This window comes from Brachyistius frenatus, unplaced genomic scaffold (assembly GCF_029030835.1).
Source record: "Brachyistius frenatus isolate BFR_SWC_R1_liver_20210118 unplaced genomic scaffold, ASM2903083v1 Contig_92, whole genome shotgun sequence".
NCBI lineage: Eukaryota > Metazoa > Chordata > Actinopteri > Embiotocidae > Brachyistius > Brachyistius frenatus.
In genome coordinates this window covers 304,911-322,662 of record NW_027210691.1, presented here as the reverse complement: position 1 = coordinate 322,662, position 17,752 = coordinate 304,911, and the positions used below count along the sequence as shown (strand labels likewise).

The 17,752-nt window shown below is 42.7% G+C and overlaps 1 protein-coding gene across 2 annotated transcripts in view; it reads left to right on the top strand.

The window, feature by feature from the left end:
- tyw1 (tRNA-yW synthesizing protein 1 homolog (S. cerevisiae)) overlaps positions 1-17,752 on the top strand; it is a 34,700-nt gene that overhangs the window by 1,701 nt on the left and 15,247 nt on the right. Inside the window, exons 5-12 of one of the 2 annotated variants that reach the window (XM_069710429.1) lie at positions 746-940; positions 1,100-1,378; positions 2,867-2,968; positions 8,009-8,141; positions 10,121-10,173; positions 10,287-10,405; positions 12,027-12,136; positions 15,946-16,123. In XM_069710429.1, the coding sequence (XP_069566530.1) occupies positions 746-940; positions 1,100-1,378; positions 2,867-2,968; positions 8,009-8,141; positions 10,121-10,173; positions 10,287-10,405; positions 12,027-12,136; positions 15,946-16,123 (1,169 nt within the window). Of the gene's footprint in view, positions 1-745; positions 941-1,099; positions 1,379-2,344; positions 2,496-2,866; positions 2,969-8,008; positions 8,142-10,120; positions 10,174-10,286; positions 10,406-12,026; positions 12,137-15,945; positions 16,124-17,752 lie in introns of those variants that run through there. The other variant, XM_069710430.1, reaches the window with a different exon arrangement.

The window sequence follows — 17,752 nt, the reverse complement described above, 5'->3', positions numbered from 1 at the left end:
AACGAGATCGTGTCCTCGAACAGGAAGCTGGCGCCGCGCCAACGTTAGAGCTGCTCGTCAGCACGCCAACCTTTATTTTAGCACCTTAAATCAAGCGACTAATTAATGCGTCTGTTAGTTAATCGCAACAAAATGAATCGAAGTAAAATGAATCATTTCTGTTTTCTCATGAAACCTTGACGACAGACTTTAAAGTGATGCTCGACTTCTGTTGTTTTCAACCTTCCCTTTTTTTCACCGGGTAGATTTTTCTGCACCGAGGACGAAGGAGTCCCACATATCCTGCTCCGCTCCAAAAAAAGATGGATTATTTTCATCACTGTTCTGGTTTTTTTTTGTTTTGTGTTTTGCTGTGTACTGCATTGAGAGATGAATAGGAGATTGGTTGGCAGGTGCACAGCAGGAAAGGATAGATTGCTATTTATTCAACGGTTTCCAGTGATGGAAAATCGCCAGCCGCTCCGGAGCTGCAGCTGTTTCTCAGTTCACCGACTCGCCGTCAGCGAAACCGTTTGGACCCCGTTAGACAAGAGACTCAAATTCTCTGTTACAGGACAAACCAGACCGTGTCCATCCACTTTACATTCAATCTAGACTGATTTCTTTCTGTCCTTGCATGAAAGTTTTGTTTTGAGACGCGTCGGAGTTCAATATTACGCTTCGAAGAAACTGCACATTTCCAAACTGCGCCCTGTTATTGTTTCGCCGTCTTACGTCCGTCTGTGCTGTTCACGTCTCCATCCAGGGCGTCAGTAAGTCGGTGTGCGTGTTTCTTGTGGCCACCTACACCGACGGACGGCCCACCGAGAACGCCGAGTGGTTCTGCAAGTGGTTGGAGGAGGCGTCCACTGACTTCAGATACGGGAAGAACTACCTCAAAGGCCTCAGATATGCAGTGTTTGGTCTCGGCAACTCCGTCTACGTTGGCCACTACAACACCGTAAGAAACGGCTTCCACATCAAGTTCCATCAGGATGATAATACTGCTTTATAATATGCTTTAGAATCAGGTTTTCAGGCCCTAAACACAACAGCAGCACAATGTGTTCAAAATAAATAAATAAAATGTAGTCAAACTGCTTTTTTCTTTCCTCTCCAGGTGGGTAAAAATGTGGACAAGTGGCTGTGGATGCTGAGTGGCGTGCGAATCATGACCAGGGGAGAGGGCGACTGCAATGTGGTGAAGAGCCGCAACGGCAGCGTCCAGGCAGACTTCCTGGCCTGGAAGGTCCAGTTCCTGAACCGCCTGCAGGCTCTGGTCAACGGCGAGAAGAAGAGCTGCAGCGGGAACTGTAAGAACAAGAGGAAAGAGGACGAGGAGCAGCAGCAGGAGGAGGAGCCGGAGGAGGAGGCCACTCTGCAGAGTGACAGCTCTGAGGTACAGACGGAGAAGCTGGGTGTGTTTCTAATGAGGCACCACGAACATCCTCACATCTGTGAAAATATAGACCGTCTATAAAAGTGGACGTAGCTTCTGAGTCTGAAAAGTGAAGCGTAGTGTCCCTCTGGAAATCATTTCTTCTTAATGATTTCAGCTTCCTGCTGATTGTGTGTTGAATTGGCTAAAGATGGATGATTGAAGGTCACATGCCAGCTGTAGAGCTGTTAAATTGTTTGTCGCTGATTTGGGGTTCTTGTTCTTTCTGTTTTTAAGTAGTTTCCTCTAACAGACTGTAAACAGCAGGTGGACAAAGATGGTAAAAATGAGGGTGTCGGTCGGTGTTTAAAACAACATGTTTAAAATGTTCTCCTGGCTTGATAATACAGTATTTAGTATTCAGTAAAAAGTGACTTACAACATTTAAACCTGTTTAAACAGAGATTTGCATCCGATAGATTGAGAAGCAATAAACCTCCGAACAAACCGGCCCAGTGATGTTCAGCAGGAAGTCCAAGGAAACGGATGAAGTCAATTATTAATCACAAGAAGGAGACACAGAAAACGTGTCCAGCTGCTGTGTCCTCTGAGTTATGACGATGGCTCTCAACATTACATCAGCACTTTAGGTCTCAGCAGCTCTTATCACAGTCTGAAGCCGACTGGCTAACAGCCTCGTGTTGTCCTCCCCGACCCAACCATGTGATTATAATCAGAAAAGGCTTCGTGTTACTTTCAGGTCCTCAGATCCGTATTTAGCAGCAGTCAAGTTGCACATTTTCAAGGTTGGCATGCTATTATGAAACGTTCTGCATGACTTCCATGAAATCTGTCATTTTATTTTAAGCTGTCCGTCACTCAAAAATATGCAAATGGGACTTTTTTTGTTTTTGTCTTCACAACACGACAAGTACAAACACAGACAATTTATACGTACACACAAATGTTTTTTTATATGCATCACAGCACACGCAGATGATCGGTTGTCATGGTAGCGGGCACCTTGGAGCCAACTCTAGCTGAGACTTTCTCCCCTCTGTGTGCGACATTCGGTGCACTCAGCAGAGGTGACATTCAGCCGGCACCGAGACGAGCCGAGGACTGTGGCGAGGGCACCGTAATTATGATTTATCTACGCACTGTCACTCACGCAGTTTATTTAATGTGAGCAGAAGCTTCGACACCGAGCACGTGTTGTGATAAATCAGCTGAAACGCCATAAACATGCCCATTGTTTTTTTATTTTTTATTTTTTTTTGGGGGGAGGAGGTTTAATCAGGAGGAAATAACGACGTGCAATAAATGTGTTCCACACCTGCACCCTCGTCCAATCACGGCCCGGGTTTCAATTGGTTATGGGATGGAACATATGTGAAGCGCTCTACTGTCGACAATCATTAAAGTTTAACAGTCGATCGTGTCTCTCACCGTGTCCTTGACTATTTATAGAAACATAAAAAATGTAAACAACCGTCTTTCACGTTTCAGGAGGATCTCATCGAATCCAGCAGTGATGAAGAAGATGAGAAACAGTCCGTGGTCGACATGGAGGATCTGGGCCGCATCATGAACAGCATCAAGAAAGCAAAGGTCAGGCTCCATTTTTGTGACACGCGTGCTTCTTTTTTTTGTTTGTTTTGTTGCACATTTACCTGCATCACAATTTCCCATCAGAAATAAGTTAGTTGATGATCTTAGCTTCAGAGGCTCATTGTCCCTCAGGCTGTCTTAGCTGTCCGGCCCGCAGTATTACAGTTAAGTCATATGTTAAACATACACGGAAGCTCCAGTGGCGTCAGTCTTCCACCACCTTCGTTTATTTGAAGTGTTTTCAGTAAGGACAACAAAAAAAAAAAAAAAGGGATTGATTGCAGAGGAAATGGCAGATGGGTTGATAGACACCAGACTCCAGCAGACGAGAAGTGGAGGCTTGCGTAATAGCGAGGACGCCCACTTCACAGATTTGTATGGAACGAGTGACTCAAGAAAGGCCTATTATAGGCTGTCGTAGAAGGAGCTGGCGAGGAAACCAAACGTATGAATCCAACTATGCAACGTACCTGTTGTTCTGATCATTGGGTAAAAACATCTTGTATTTTAAACCAGAGTTAGAATCAGAGTAATTATTCACCCACTGGTTTCACGTTGAAAATATCCAAAAGGTCCCAAACCTTCAGAGAGGAAATGCACTCCTCTTTGCTGGAGGCTGATGTACATTTAAAGGCTTGTTACCTGGTGTAGCAATAAAATGGGTAAAACAAATAATCCTCCTGTTGGATGGAAAATTACGTTTTAATGCACCTACTTAAGAACAATGCTAAAACGTGTTTAAATCGTTCTTGTTGTACATTAACGTTCTTTACTGGACAATTTCTATGTTCAAGAATTGTTGCTGTGACATCAGTTATATCGATCAATAATCTGCCACGGTGGGAGGAGCCAGACTTCTTTTTAACATTTGAATGAGGTGTTGCTCATGCAGGTTTCATGGGGAAGTCACCAGATCTTATTGTCATTGTGTTCCCAGACGCTCATCTCATATCTGTTGTAAAGGACAAAGGAAATACTCTTCAGCCTGACTTGCCTTGCAGCATTTAATCATACGGAGGTGCTGCAATGACTCGTATCATCGCACTCGGATGTCAGAATGACAACTTTAATTTGCGTCAGCCGGTGGAAACAAATTAGTGTTGCTTCTGCATAATTTGGTCACACAGAGCAGGCGGCGCAAAATGTAATTAGTTCAAACATTAAACATGCGCTATTGCCCAGAGACAACAAGTATTTAACAAAGCTGTATAATTTGCCCGCAAGGAAATTGTGACTGGAATTTTTCATTGAGCTGATTTTCCAGTGTTTGCCTGCTGAGGTCCAGAGGTCTTGTATGTTTTCATGGTTCCCTATTAATCTGCTGCCGTGCTAATTAATGTGGAAGATTTTTTTTTTCTGACTTTCATCTGGGGTTGTAACCGCTCAATAAGAATTACTCTGGAGTGTTGCAGTATTAAAAAGGGAGGTGGAGCTCAACCTGCTCACACAGCTGCAGGTGGAGGCTCACGTTTGGCTGTGTTTGACCACTAGGTGATGATAGAGACTGTCGAGTTGTTGGCAACTCAAATCACTGAAGTGAACCACTGGTGTCTGGCAGAGCTGCAACATGGGACATTTAACATCACACTTACAGTGCAGGAATACTCAAACTGAAGCTAAACCCCTCCTGAGTTTGTACTCTGGTGCTTTTGAGTCACTGATGGTAAATATATTTTTTTAATGGGGTCGTTCTGAGATCAGGTCCAGTGGTACAAAATCAGAAAAACCAACCACGTTCACTGTGGCAGGAAAAGCAGCGATCCCCTCGGTGTTACCCGCTTAAAAAAAATAAATAAAAAAAAAGGTTTTATATTCCAAACTTTGGACACAAATTTCCTACACTGAAGAAAATATAGATTTTATACATAGTATTGATGACTCGGTCCCAGTTTGAACCCGTTTTCTCTCACTAGTAAGTCTCGTTGGTTTTGGTTTTGATGCTCACGGACACTGAAGTAAACATCCGTCTACTTCATGGATGTGGGACTTGTTGCCAAGCTGGAATAAGGACGACCGGATCACTGCTAAACTTTGTGACATCACAAAGTTGTTTTTCTTCTAATGTAGCCAGTGATAGGCTCGTAGGCCGGTTCTCATTGGCTGCCCGGAGTACACTACTCATGGTGCCCGACGTTAGTCTGCATCAGGCTTTGGCTGTCGTTCTGTTTGTGTTCTACCGAGTGCCAGCGAGTTTCATTTCTATTGTGGCTTTACTTGATTTTTACACAAACGCTCATAAAATCGGCGTCTGAACTTTGTCTTTCGATGCTTCTGTGTTTTGGTCGCCGTCCATGTTGTCGGACTGCTGCCAGATACGAGTTGGTGTGAAACTCATCATTAATGTGGACCGCTGCACATTATTCTTGGCTCAGTTTGAGTGTTGTTTTTTTTAGCTTTGTGTCCAGAGGGAGACGGCAGACAAGAGATGCTACTGCGATTTAGATTGCTGTTGTATAATCTCACAAACTTAGTATTGTCACAGCTTACCATTAGTGGTTTCTGTGGAAGACCATATAAGCTTTGCTCATCTTTTATTATGCCAAATGTATGTCAGTTAAATCAGGCAGTTAACATCAATAACAACATACAATTCACATTAGGTGACCAGGACATTAAATGTTGTAGTTCAGATCTGGTATGGTGCTTTTTGAGACTTTATTTTGTATTTATTTACTAGTTTTAGATACGTTAAAAGTCAATTCTCATATTTGCATATTTTAAAGTAAAGATATATTCCCAGTGCTTCTGAACAAACCGTCTGTTGCATCAACGCCTCTTTAACACTTTTCAGTGACAACATGTCAGCAGCTATTATAAACACTGATACTAGGAGAGCCGACTACACGTTAGTATATTGCTTAACAATGTGGAGAAGATTGGTGCATTTCTACACACGGGACTAATTTACTGTTTTTTTTTTTAAAATAAATGTATAATTTCAACTGAAATCTTGCAGTTATATTATTTTTTTTTTTTTTTTTAATCTCATTTGGTATTTGTTTTAAGTCTTGCTTTCTGCTCAGCATCACGTGCTTCCCTCGGCGTGTCACGGCCGCCCTGTCCGCCTGCATCAGCCCCATGTTGTGTCTCGGTTCCCGTCAGAGCGCAACAGGCTGCTGTGAGTTGTCCCACTTCCGTTCGTCCAGACACGCACGGCCACGATTAGATTTCTGCGAGCTCTCAGGCAAAAGGTGAAACGCGAGCGGTGGGACCGGGAGGCCGGAGGCCGGGGCCAGATGAACCGACAGGGCTGCACGCGAACGCCACGGGGACAGATTGTTTCACCGTGGGCGACGTGTCGTGTGTGCTGTCGGACTTGAACATGTCACGGATGCATTTAAAGTGAAGGCGGACGTTTGTGCTGGCTGAGAGTGGTAAACTAGCGTCATCCCGTTCTGAGCTTTAAATTGCAGGCTGCACAATGTTCACCCCCTCCAAGTTGGAGGCCCGGTGAGCTGGAACGACTACTTGGGCCAAAACCTTTCCGATGGTTGTACCAGGCGGCGGCCGGCGCTATCCCTGCCTCGCTGTGTGTTTGGGTTGCTGTATTCCTGCATTCCTGATTATTCTTCAAACCACTTGAAATAAAACAGTATCCCACGTACACAAATCAAGTTTCCAAATATCATCCAGCACAATACTTAGAAATCTGTGAACTGTCTTGGTTCTTTTAGGAATTCTCACACATGAACATTCATCAGCATTCGCTGACACCATATTAGTGCTTTGCTGTGACGTATAGATGCCTATAGGCAGGCCGAGGAAGTGGCAGTGGTGTTGAATTGTATGCAGCTGTAATTTAAAATGGCTAATCTCACAGGCAAGTCATCCATAGCACCCTTCTGAAAAGTAATACCTGTTTCCATGCCCGGGGCAACTTTTGCAGCAGGATATAATCAATCTTCGGTCGTATCTGTACACATCATCTCCTAAGATATTTAGCTTTATGTACGAATGCTATGCGCCGCAGTAATTTAATCTTGGCTTAAAGGAAGCGTGTTAATCTTTCAAACAAATGAGATGCGGCAGCTTTAGCAACAAAAGAGGAGGGCTGTAAAAGTCCAACATTTATCGTGTTGTGCTGGAGACTATTGTTGTATTTTAGAGGGACTCTCACGGGCCTTAAATCAAGAGCATCGTCTGCCGTCTGGACAGGATGTTGTACATTTGATTCATTTCATTCACATTCTGTTCGTCACGAGAGAGAAATAAAATAAAAATGCCTTTCTTCAAATGTTAATGGACGTTAACTTTCATGTCATAGTGGTACGTGCTAAATTCGGTCGCTCTTCTGTCAGTAAATCTTCCGAACTTTAACTCATTAAGCCTTAATTGGCTCATTAGAACTTTTTAAAGTAGGTCAAGAATTGTCCTTAGGAAGTGTCAGCTGATGCCGAGTATCCTCTAACATTGTAGTAATGCTTTAAGCCCCACGGGCTCCTCTGAGCAACCGTGCATCTGGAAATGAAGTCGATCGACAGCCACAGAGAAGGAGACGGCTATAAAAAGATATCGAAGCTCCTCCTGCTCGCAATTTCCACCGTCCGAAATGTCAAAAATGTCAGTCAAAGGGACCAGTGGAGGTCCAAACAACATGCAGCACTTGGAGATGCAATTCTTGTATGAAAGGTGCTATACAAATACAGATTATTATTATTATTATTATTATTATTATTATTATTATTATTATTATTATTATATGAATGACACACAAAAAAAACAACCTTTGAGATAAAAAAAAATAATACTATTGCTCCTTTGTTGGTCTATTCTGGTCTTGTTTGTGTTTATCTCCATGTGTAACTTAATCAAGTATATTATTGGCATCTAGTTGGTTTAATTAAATCAGTATTATTTATTTTTGACTGAAACACTTTTAATATGTTTTATTTTCAACAAAAGTAGCTAAATTCTTGTTGTTCCTTAACATCATGTTTGAATCGATAACGTAGTCGCTGATTTTAGACGCCCGTCGCAACACAACCTGATTTCTCTCGTGTACTCTCGTGGTCGTAAACAATGATTTGTTTCTTCCCTCAGAGGAAAGAGGAGGGTCGAGGAGACGGACAGATGGTGAAGCTATCCAAACTGAACGGAGTGAAAAAGGTTGAAGATGGAGGTGAAAGAAGAGAGATGATCACACCCACTTTAAGAGAAGCGCTGACGAAGCAAGGTGAGAAAAGGTTGAAGAGGAGACGATAAAAAAAAATAAAGTTGAAGGAGAAATCAGCTTAGTGACTGACACCTGATCACTGACTGACACCTGATTGAGCACTGACTGACACCTGATTGAGCACTGACACCTGACTGATCACTGACTGACACCTGATCACTAAAGAACATCTGCTGTGTGTCACTGGTGACGGTGAATAATGTGTTCACATTATCGAGCTTCTGTTGATTTGCATAAAAAAAAGAAAGAAAAACAACATGACAGCGAAGACACCCGCTGCTTGTCAGGAGATGTTTAACCTTACTGTTTCCACAAGGGCAGCAACGCTGTAATTCACTTTAAAGCAGAAACTATGAGTTATGCCATTTTTTTTTTTAAGTGTCAGCAGTAAATCTAAAACATCCACAAACCGGCAGCCGAGAAGTCAAATTAGATTTCTTTTTTTTTTTTAAACGAGGTATTTCCTCCATTTAATAAAGTCAGTATTATGATCCAGTTCAGTTTACTGACAAGGACATCTTATATTTTAATGGAAGTAGTATAGCCATCTTCACCCCCACCCCACCCCTCTCCTCTCCTCTCCCCACCACACACACAGTCAGCTTACACAACGCTCTATAAATAGAACTCTGTTTGCAAGACTTCACTTCATTTGACCAAATGTTGACCTATTTCGTGGTGCTTGTTGGCACCGGTCCGTCCTGGGGGGTGAGGGGAGGTGGGGGGGTGGGGGGGCAGCTCGTTTGACTTGGAATTAAAGAGCGAAGGATAAAAGTTCTGGCTTTGTTTTAATGGGATTCAGTGTTGAAAGGCTGCGTTTCCTGTACAGCCTTTTCCTGGCATGGCACGGATGCAAAACACACACACACACACACACACACACACACACACACACACACACACACACACACACACACACACACACACACACACACACACACACACACACACCAGTGTACCTCTTGTGCCGTGTCCAAGAAAGTTTCAGCAACGTGCTTCACATTGTAGAATATATATTGCCGTTAAGGTGTCTCTGAAGACTGGAAGTTTCTGATGTACCTATTTCCCGTAAAAGGGAAAAGCAGGAGAGAACACCATCGATCAAAAGCCCGGGATGACGGTGGCGTTAATTAAGATTTGAAAGCGCTTAAGGCGGCGCTTACTCGCGGTCATTAGGAAAGTGGTTTGGTGCAGCGTAGTCGTTAAAGGCGGCTTCGCTGCGTTTGGTTGTGACTCCACGTACCTCCGTTACCGGAAACGGTAGCAAAAACTACATTTGTTTTTAAATGTATAAACTCGCACATCTGTTGTAATTTTCCGTTGTGCCGTTGGAGTTGTAGGAGACCAGCACAGGGTCACGAGAGAAGCCAACAACCTAATTCATTATCCCACTAACAGTTGCTTGAGGATTTTTATCATCAGCGGCGCCTCGTAGCAAAATTGTAGAAAATCAAAACGCTATTTGAGATGGTTTCAGAGATTGAAGTAATAAGCTGAGAAAGTGAAACAATAAAAAGTGGTGGATGTTATTACATGCTACTGAAACACTGAAAGAGGATCCGTTGTCTTTTTTTTTTTTTTAATTACTTCTTGCAAAACCAGCACCTGCAAGATACTTAAAATAAGAGCAGCAAACTTCACCAAACAAATTAGTTGATTAAACACATCTTCCTCCCGCTCGTTTGATTTCCCTCGAGCAGCTGAGATTTGAAGAGAGTATCACACTTCCAAGTATAAATTGATTTCACAATTTTGAATCATATTGAAGCCAATAAGTTTTATGTACAATTTGTATTCCTGCCCAGAAGTTTGATGGCAGCTAAAACACGTACGAGCTTCCACAACATGAAGCTGACACCCGAGTTGGACTTCAGGCTGCTGCGCTGCCACTTGAAATGATTTTTAAAAGTCACAAAGCTCTCCTGGTTGAAGCAATCCCATTATCACATCCTGGTGTTTGTCTTTATGTTTCTGTTCAGGATATAAACTAATAGGAAGTCACTCGGGAGTGAAGCTCTGTCGATGGACCAAGGTAATAGAATTTACTACTTTCACACATTCCTTTCTAAAGTTTTCACTTCACATTACGATTGTTGTCAGACTGAATGCGTGAATCCCGTTAAAAGTGTTGTTTCTGTCGGTTAGTCCATGTTGCGAGGACGAGGAGGTTGTTACAAGCACACTTTCTACGGCATTGAGTCGCACCGCTGCATGGAGACGACGCCCAGCCTCGCCTGCGCTAACAAGTGCGTCTTCTGCTGGAGGTTCGTTATCACTTGTTTTCACATCATTTGCGAGAGTCCTGAGAAGTTGTCGTGACCTGCGTGTTAGCAAGAATGTGACGTATCATAACACAGCGGTTGAAATTTCATATATCTCAATACGGTCTGCAAGGTAATAAATTGCCTTTTTTTTTTTTTTTTTAACACGATTTTAGGAACATTTACATAGTATACACGATTTCCTGTCTGAAATACCAGGAATCTTTGCACATAAACTATAGATTACAAAACGATTAGTCTTAAGAATTGATTTGGAAAGATAACCTGACGTTGTAACAGTGAAGTGTGTCTGGACCAGAGTTACTAGTTGCTCCCCATCACTTAAAGTGTTTACTTCTTCCACTCTGTTCTTAAGTTTGGACGAGACCAGACTTTACTCCCAACATTTAGTTGTTGTTCTTTAGTATTCATTTTGCTATATACTGATTTAAAACGCTGATAAAGTGAGATGTACTCGCGCCACATTACCGAAGGTTGTGCTTTTCAAGATTAGGAAAGATTGCCTGCCTCTTTTTTTCCCTTCTTGTCTAAACCGAACTCGCTCGGTGCATTACTCAAGACCGCTGCCTGTCAAGAGAGGGAGGAAAGCTCACGACCAGAATAACTCCCAAGGCCTGAACGTGGACACTGATTCATGGTGTCACCGGCGAGATATCGGGCCTTTTATTCCTTCAAGTTCCATTTGAAAAGGCGCCTCTGTTGAGCGCTGAAAGGTCGCTGTCAGGACGTGCTGTGGTGAGCTGCTTCCCTGTCGCCACAGATATGCCCGTCGCTCTTAAGGAAGCTATGTGGGGTGACAGGAAATAAGCAACTTCAGGGCACCGGCGCGTCGTTTCTGCCGTCGCCAGCATCCACCTCTCCGTGGCAACAGGTGGCGTTAGATTGTCGTGGGCACCGTGATGCCGGTGTGGGCATATGCATGCGACAGACTGTCTGAAATTTGTGATGCCTCAGGATTTTTTTGCTATCGCACATAGACATCACACTCGGGCAGTTAGGAGGTGTTATTAACACCTCTTTTTACAGGAGGATGCATTCCTTCACTTAATATGTTTTTATAGGGTGAGAATACACACACCCACATGAGTCACTTTCATTTTGTGAATAAATATCTTGGATCTTAATGTTTGGCAAGATTGCTCCTCTGATTCAAGTACAATATGATTTTAAACCCTTTTAAATCTTGTAAATGAGTCCAGTCTAATGGCCTTAGTGTGTTTAAATCAGAGAAATGCCTTTGATCCATTCAGTCTGTCGCTTGCTTTATTTAAAGATGGTGCAATGTCTCATTAGTTTGTATTGGAGCTGGTTTTGAAGCCCAGATTTGTAGTTTATGGTCTCTTTTTCCATTGGGAGCCAGAACCATCCATGTGTTTGGGTTTTCCCTTTTTATACTGTAGAAACAAACCGACGCTGCCTCGGACCGAAGCGAACGCCGTCGGTGCGGTTGCACTTCAAGACGCTTTGCTTTGGCCTCGAGCCGTGGTCGCTCCTCACTGCTCCGGCAAGCAGGGAACAAATGTTGTAGGAGTAGTTACAATCAGTGTGTCTGTAGTTCGTCCTTATCTGTTGGTGTCTGTATCCCCCCCACCCCCACCTCCAGACATCACACCAACCCCGTGGGCACAGAGTGGCGCTGGAAGATGGACACTGCAGAGAAAATCCTACAGGAGGCTTTGGAAAAGCACCAGAACATGATCCGACAGTTCAGAGGTTGGTGTCCCACAAGGTCCCACATGCAAACACCAGCTGTCGTCCCACGTCTGTGTACACCTGATGGATTTCACACTCTTTTTTTGTCTTGCACCTCTTTTCCATATTGAGTTTATTGCTCACGACCTCCTGTTATCCCGTGTTTAATGAGGCAAGACTCAAACACTGATGTTCTGCTGTTTGGTCACACCCTTTCTACACCACCTCATTAATCACTTCTCAACTGTTTAGTGAGATCTTCAACAGGTTAGAATTCATACTTATTTAAGTTAACTTACTGTTAAGTATTCTAGATTAATTTATCCATATACGTTTCAATTACTTGTCAAAACATAATGAAAAGGCCGAGTGCACTTTTCTAATCTCTGGGGTGATGAAGTTTCCTGCGCTGTCTTACCAAATGGTTCAAAAGCCAAAGACACGGAAATCTCAATGATACAAAACAGAAAAGCAGCAAATCATCATAGTTGAGCTGTAACATATAAATGTTGAGTATTTTTTATCAGATAAAACTTATGAATAATTGATAGTCTGCATTTTTTTTTTATCTATTCAATTTTCAGTTGTTGTTTTCTTGTGAACAGCACAAAGGGTTGTTAATATTTTATTACCATTACCATCAAAGACACACACACAACATTAATAGATTCCTCAAGCCTGTTTTTTTTCGTTTTTTCTCAATTTTGACCATCTTCTATTTGAGTGTCAGCACCGTGGTCTTCTTTAAAAAAAATAATAATAATAAAATGTCACCTGCAATGCACACCCTTATATCACATAAAACTATCTATAAATCTACAAAATCTACAGTACATTGACATCAAGGATTGCTTGGCCAACACACATGGCTGTAGCTTCAGCCAAGTGGTCTGAAGGCTGGCCTTGATCCTGCGCCCCGAGAGTCAAAAAGCCGCCTCTCTAACCTCAAAGCTGCTGCTGCTGATCTCATTATAAAACAGTGAAGCAATTGTACTCTGGGAAATTATATAAAGGCCAAATGCTAGAAGCTTCTGAAGACATATCTTCTTCAAAGGGCTGCTTCATAGCTAATATCATTCTCAGAGCAGTCATCCAGGAGGTATTATAATGCACGTCATCATCAAAAATGTACTTTCCTGAGGTGACTGTAATTGAACTGTAGCACACACATGCTTATGTTGACATACGTTGTTTTTTTAGTTCACTGAGTTAATTCTTTTTTTCTTCACAAATAGTATTATACTTTTTTTTGTATGCGAAAAAACTGCAAAAAAGCACATTTCCAACTGTTGTTGCAAAGCAGAACTTTGCAATTCTAAGGCTGTCGTCATCACCTATAATCTTCTTTCCTGCTGCTCTATAAAAGCACATTATGCAGCCTTCAAGGCCATTTACAACCGACAGTGATACATTTTACTCTAGCACAATGGACTATCCATGCAGAACCTTCAGAAAGGCTGGTGCCTGCTCTGACTGCATGATGCTCTTTTGTAAAAATGTCTCATCAACAGCAGTTTGAAATGCAGCGCAACCGTTTATTATTTAAGTTATTAGTCACCATTTAAAAGTGATTTTTTTTTTCCTTATTACCCTGCAAGCTGTCTGTTAATTCTTTGCTTGTCCAACTCTCGATAATCTGAACCTGTTAATGTGATTAACGACACCTAGAAATCCTTCATATAAAACAGCTATTGTTTCAACCGGATGTTTTGTTGTTGAATGTCGCGGCGAAGGAGCATTTCAAACTAGATTTACTCTTTTGAACAACCTGTTTCTTTCTCGGGTCCAACTGTTTCTTGCCACTTGGATCCGTCCCGTATGAGTCTGTGCTCGAGGCGGTGTGGTAAAATTGTCATGAGTGAGAGCCTCCTCGGTGTCACCGTGCAGCACAGTCGCATATCAGAAAGGAGCTCGGCGTTGTTCTACCTTTGGCAGCTCAGCGAACGCATTAATTCAATATTTTGTTGTGTGATTCTCTTGGCGCCAACATCACAGCACTTTCAATTACTCGAATGACGCGTCCCAGTCGTGCACACTGAACTTGGACACGTCACCCTTTCATCCGAAGCCCAATGGTACGTGCTAGACACCGACCAGTATCACCTGGAAAGGTTTATCACACATCACACATGAAATATTTTGGGTGAAGTTTTGGCGTCGGACCAGAAATATTGCAGGTCGAGTCCAGAAGGTCATTGAAGGTCTTCGATAATAGTTTTGCCTCGAATCAAGTCCGTGGCCCCGAACTCAACAGGGTAACCATCATTAAAACAGTTTTCCATAAAGATCAGATTCTTTCCCGGCCGACTTGATTTTATAGCGTTCCACTTTAGAAATAGAGACTTCTCAAACCATCTCGAGGGAGGGAATCGTCTGAGAATGTAATAAAATGTCACATTACTGAAGTCATAAGATAATGTGCAGTGCCACGACAATGACCCGAAACATTAAAAGCTATTAAGAAGAAGAGCACGAGGTCCTGCAGCAGGGCGAGCCAGAACCAGAGGAACCAGAAGCAGCTAAGAGGGCCGATATCAGCTGTAGGAGTGAAGGATCTGTCAAGAAAACATGTTTGGGTTTGATCTGTTTTCTGCTCTACGACTGTATGAAGTCAATTGATGAATAAAAATGGCATTAAAAGAAAAGACCCCCACTTTTCTTGTAGCACTGAAAGCTTTTGCCACGTTACTGTATAAATTGAATGTGTGTTTAGACACTCTCCTTGCCGGTCACGTGCACCATCCACCTCCACCCTTTACGAGCTCCATTTAAGTGGGATTCCTCCTGAGGGACGGACGGCCTTTTGACGTCCTTGCAGCTGCTGCGAGATTTAATTTTGACCTCGGCAACAATCACATTATGTGGTTCAACTATAGAAAATGCAAACTCATCAATAATTCATAGTTTTTTTTTTTTTTTTAAGTATACGAAGGCAAAGGTCCAACATTTTATTTTACTGAGGGTTCACTGCATTTACTATAAAATGAAATAGCATCTGCTCCGAGTACAGCCATGTGGCATTAAACCCCCCCATGATATTGTTTGAAAATTTCCCTGAAGGATTTAATGTTTCTTCCCCTTTATTGTAAAATCTTTCAATGTCATACAACTTTTAATACTTCATGCCGTCAGCAGAAAGCACCTGCACCCCTCTGAATCCTGAAAGGAGACTTGATCAAATCACAAATTCTGTTTTCCAAACAAATACACACATCAATCCTCCTGTTCATTTTCATTGGTGTCATGGTCCCGGATGGTTTTGTTCATTTCTCAAATTTAGTTCCCGCGTGCATCTAATTTATGTCTTCATCCACATATGAACTCGCCTCAATTTGAACAAACCTATTTTCTTTGGCGTAACAACAGCTGATGGAAACAGAGACATGATTCCTCACTCTAAAAGTCGTTTTTCAGAGGAGTCTGGTCTTGGTTGTCAACTATTTTTATGAATGAATCTGTTTTTGTTTTTTTATTGAGTGTTTTATGAGTTGATCCTGTTGAGCTTCTGCTGTTCAGCACCCTGGAGTCGAACCCACGACCACCCAGCGCAGAGCTGAGAGATCGAATGAGTTCTGGTCTTATTCTTATATTCTCATTTCACTAGACGTCCCTCTTGCTCCTCTTTGGTTGTATGTGATTACTAAGTTTGACCTCAAGCTGTTATTTCCCATGGTTTTTGTTGTTGTTTTTTTTTTTTTTTTTTACTTTGAATTGGCAGTGCTCTTCTTTATGTTTCCACATGCAGGGCCTCTCGTTTTATTTTTAGGGAAGCATTAATTAAGTCTGACTTCCAAGCAATCATCTAATTCCCTGACCCGTCTCCCCTCCAGGTGTCCCCGGAGTAAAGCCCGAGCGATACGAGGAAGGCTTGGCAGTCCAACACTGCGCCCTCTCCTTGGTGGGCGAGCCAATCATGTACCCTGAAATCAACACCTTCATCCGCCTCCTGCACAGCCAGCGCATCTCCAGTTTCCTGGTCACCAATGCACAGTTCCCCCAGGAAATCAGGTACGGGAACTAGTGGACATTTACATCTTGTTTGTGTGGGTGTTATAACTGTATTCTGAACCGAGCTGCGAGAGTCGAGGTCTCCGCTCGCTGTGTTCATGTTTGGTTGATGGAGGGTTCACCGTGTACACAGTTCTTGGGCGTATCTTATGCACTCCTAGTAACTGCATGAAAAATTCATACAAGACAATCCAGCTTCATGTGATATGTACAATCCACACACACACACACACACACACACACACACACACACACACACACACACACACACACACACACACACACACACACACACACACACACACACACACACACACACACACACACACAGTTCTGCTTTGTACTGAAGGTCGAGGAGGGTTTTTGAGAATCAAGGTTAAAGGTTTTGTGTCTGAAGAAGTAAAAACGCTGAAGTGACCTCAGTGTCAGCGTCTACTCAGCACTCTGTCAACACAGGACTCCGTCGCTGTATATCTCGACATCCCTTCTAGGTTCAGAAGAGGTTTGTGGTTGTTTTGTCCATCAGATGTACAATCTGTGATGTGAAGTCTTAAGACGAAGTGCTGAAAGTGTTTTCAGGGCCGCTGAAAGCATTAGACTGAAGTCGACATCTGTTATATTATTTATAGCGGGAGCTTACATAGATGATACTTTCTTTTTTTGCCTTTATGCTTTATTCCAGGATGAGTTTTTCAGTTGCGTGTTGGATAATAGCTTGTTGTATGTTTGCTGTTCTCTGTTCTTCTAATGGAACCGTGTGTCAGACTTCTGGCAGATATCGAGTCAGATGACCCTCACGGCGGGTTTTTTTCCGCATCGATTTGGCCGATGTGTTGTAAAAACCAGTTGTTTACTTCTACGTAGAAATGATCACAGACTTTTAATGTTGCTGTTCGCAGCCCGACAACCTCCGAGTGATGATACAAAAAGCTATAAATACAACTCTTAAGGGACAATTGTGGTTTAACGCTTCGCATAAATATAAAGTCACAGTCTCCTGTTGGCAGTTTCCTCCCGGTCTCGACTGAGAAACTGTACTTCACTTGATGTATTGGAGGTAATCATTACGTTTCCAGATGTTCAGATGGCTCCTGTTATGCCTTTTGAGAGCTCTCACTTCAGATCCACCTGCAAGTTGTCAAAACTCGTACTGACACGCGTGAAATGTCAGCTAACCGTCCTGTCACAGCTGCACTTATCACATCCTCATCGAGCAGGTTGAACGCGAGGACGCCGGCCATCAGCTGTCGTTACCGTCTGCCTGAGCGACCTGGTTGGAGATGAGCTGCTGCACTTTATCCGCTTTCTATTTCACAGCTGCTTTGATAAAGGGGAGAGGTTCCTTTTTTCTTTCTTTTTTTTTTTTTTTGTACAGACCTCCACCAGAATTAGAAACTGAATTTCCAGACTTGTACGTGTTGTGTCTTTACTTAATTGCTGCTCTTTCACAGCAAATATTTGAGTCTCTCATTTGACGACGTGATAATGTGGAGCTCAGCCGTGTGAATGTTTCCCATCGTTCTGGTTCTGTTCACCTCTCTGGTGCATCCTTCTGCACAGCTACAGACAATTAAGTTCATGTCTTTCCTTTTTCCATAGTGATAAGAAGCATACTTAATACAACTGCCT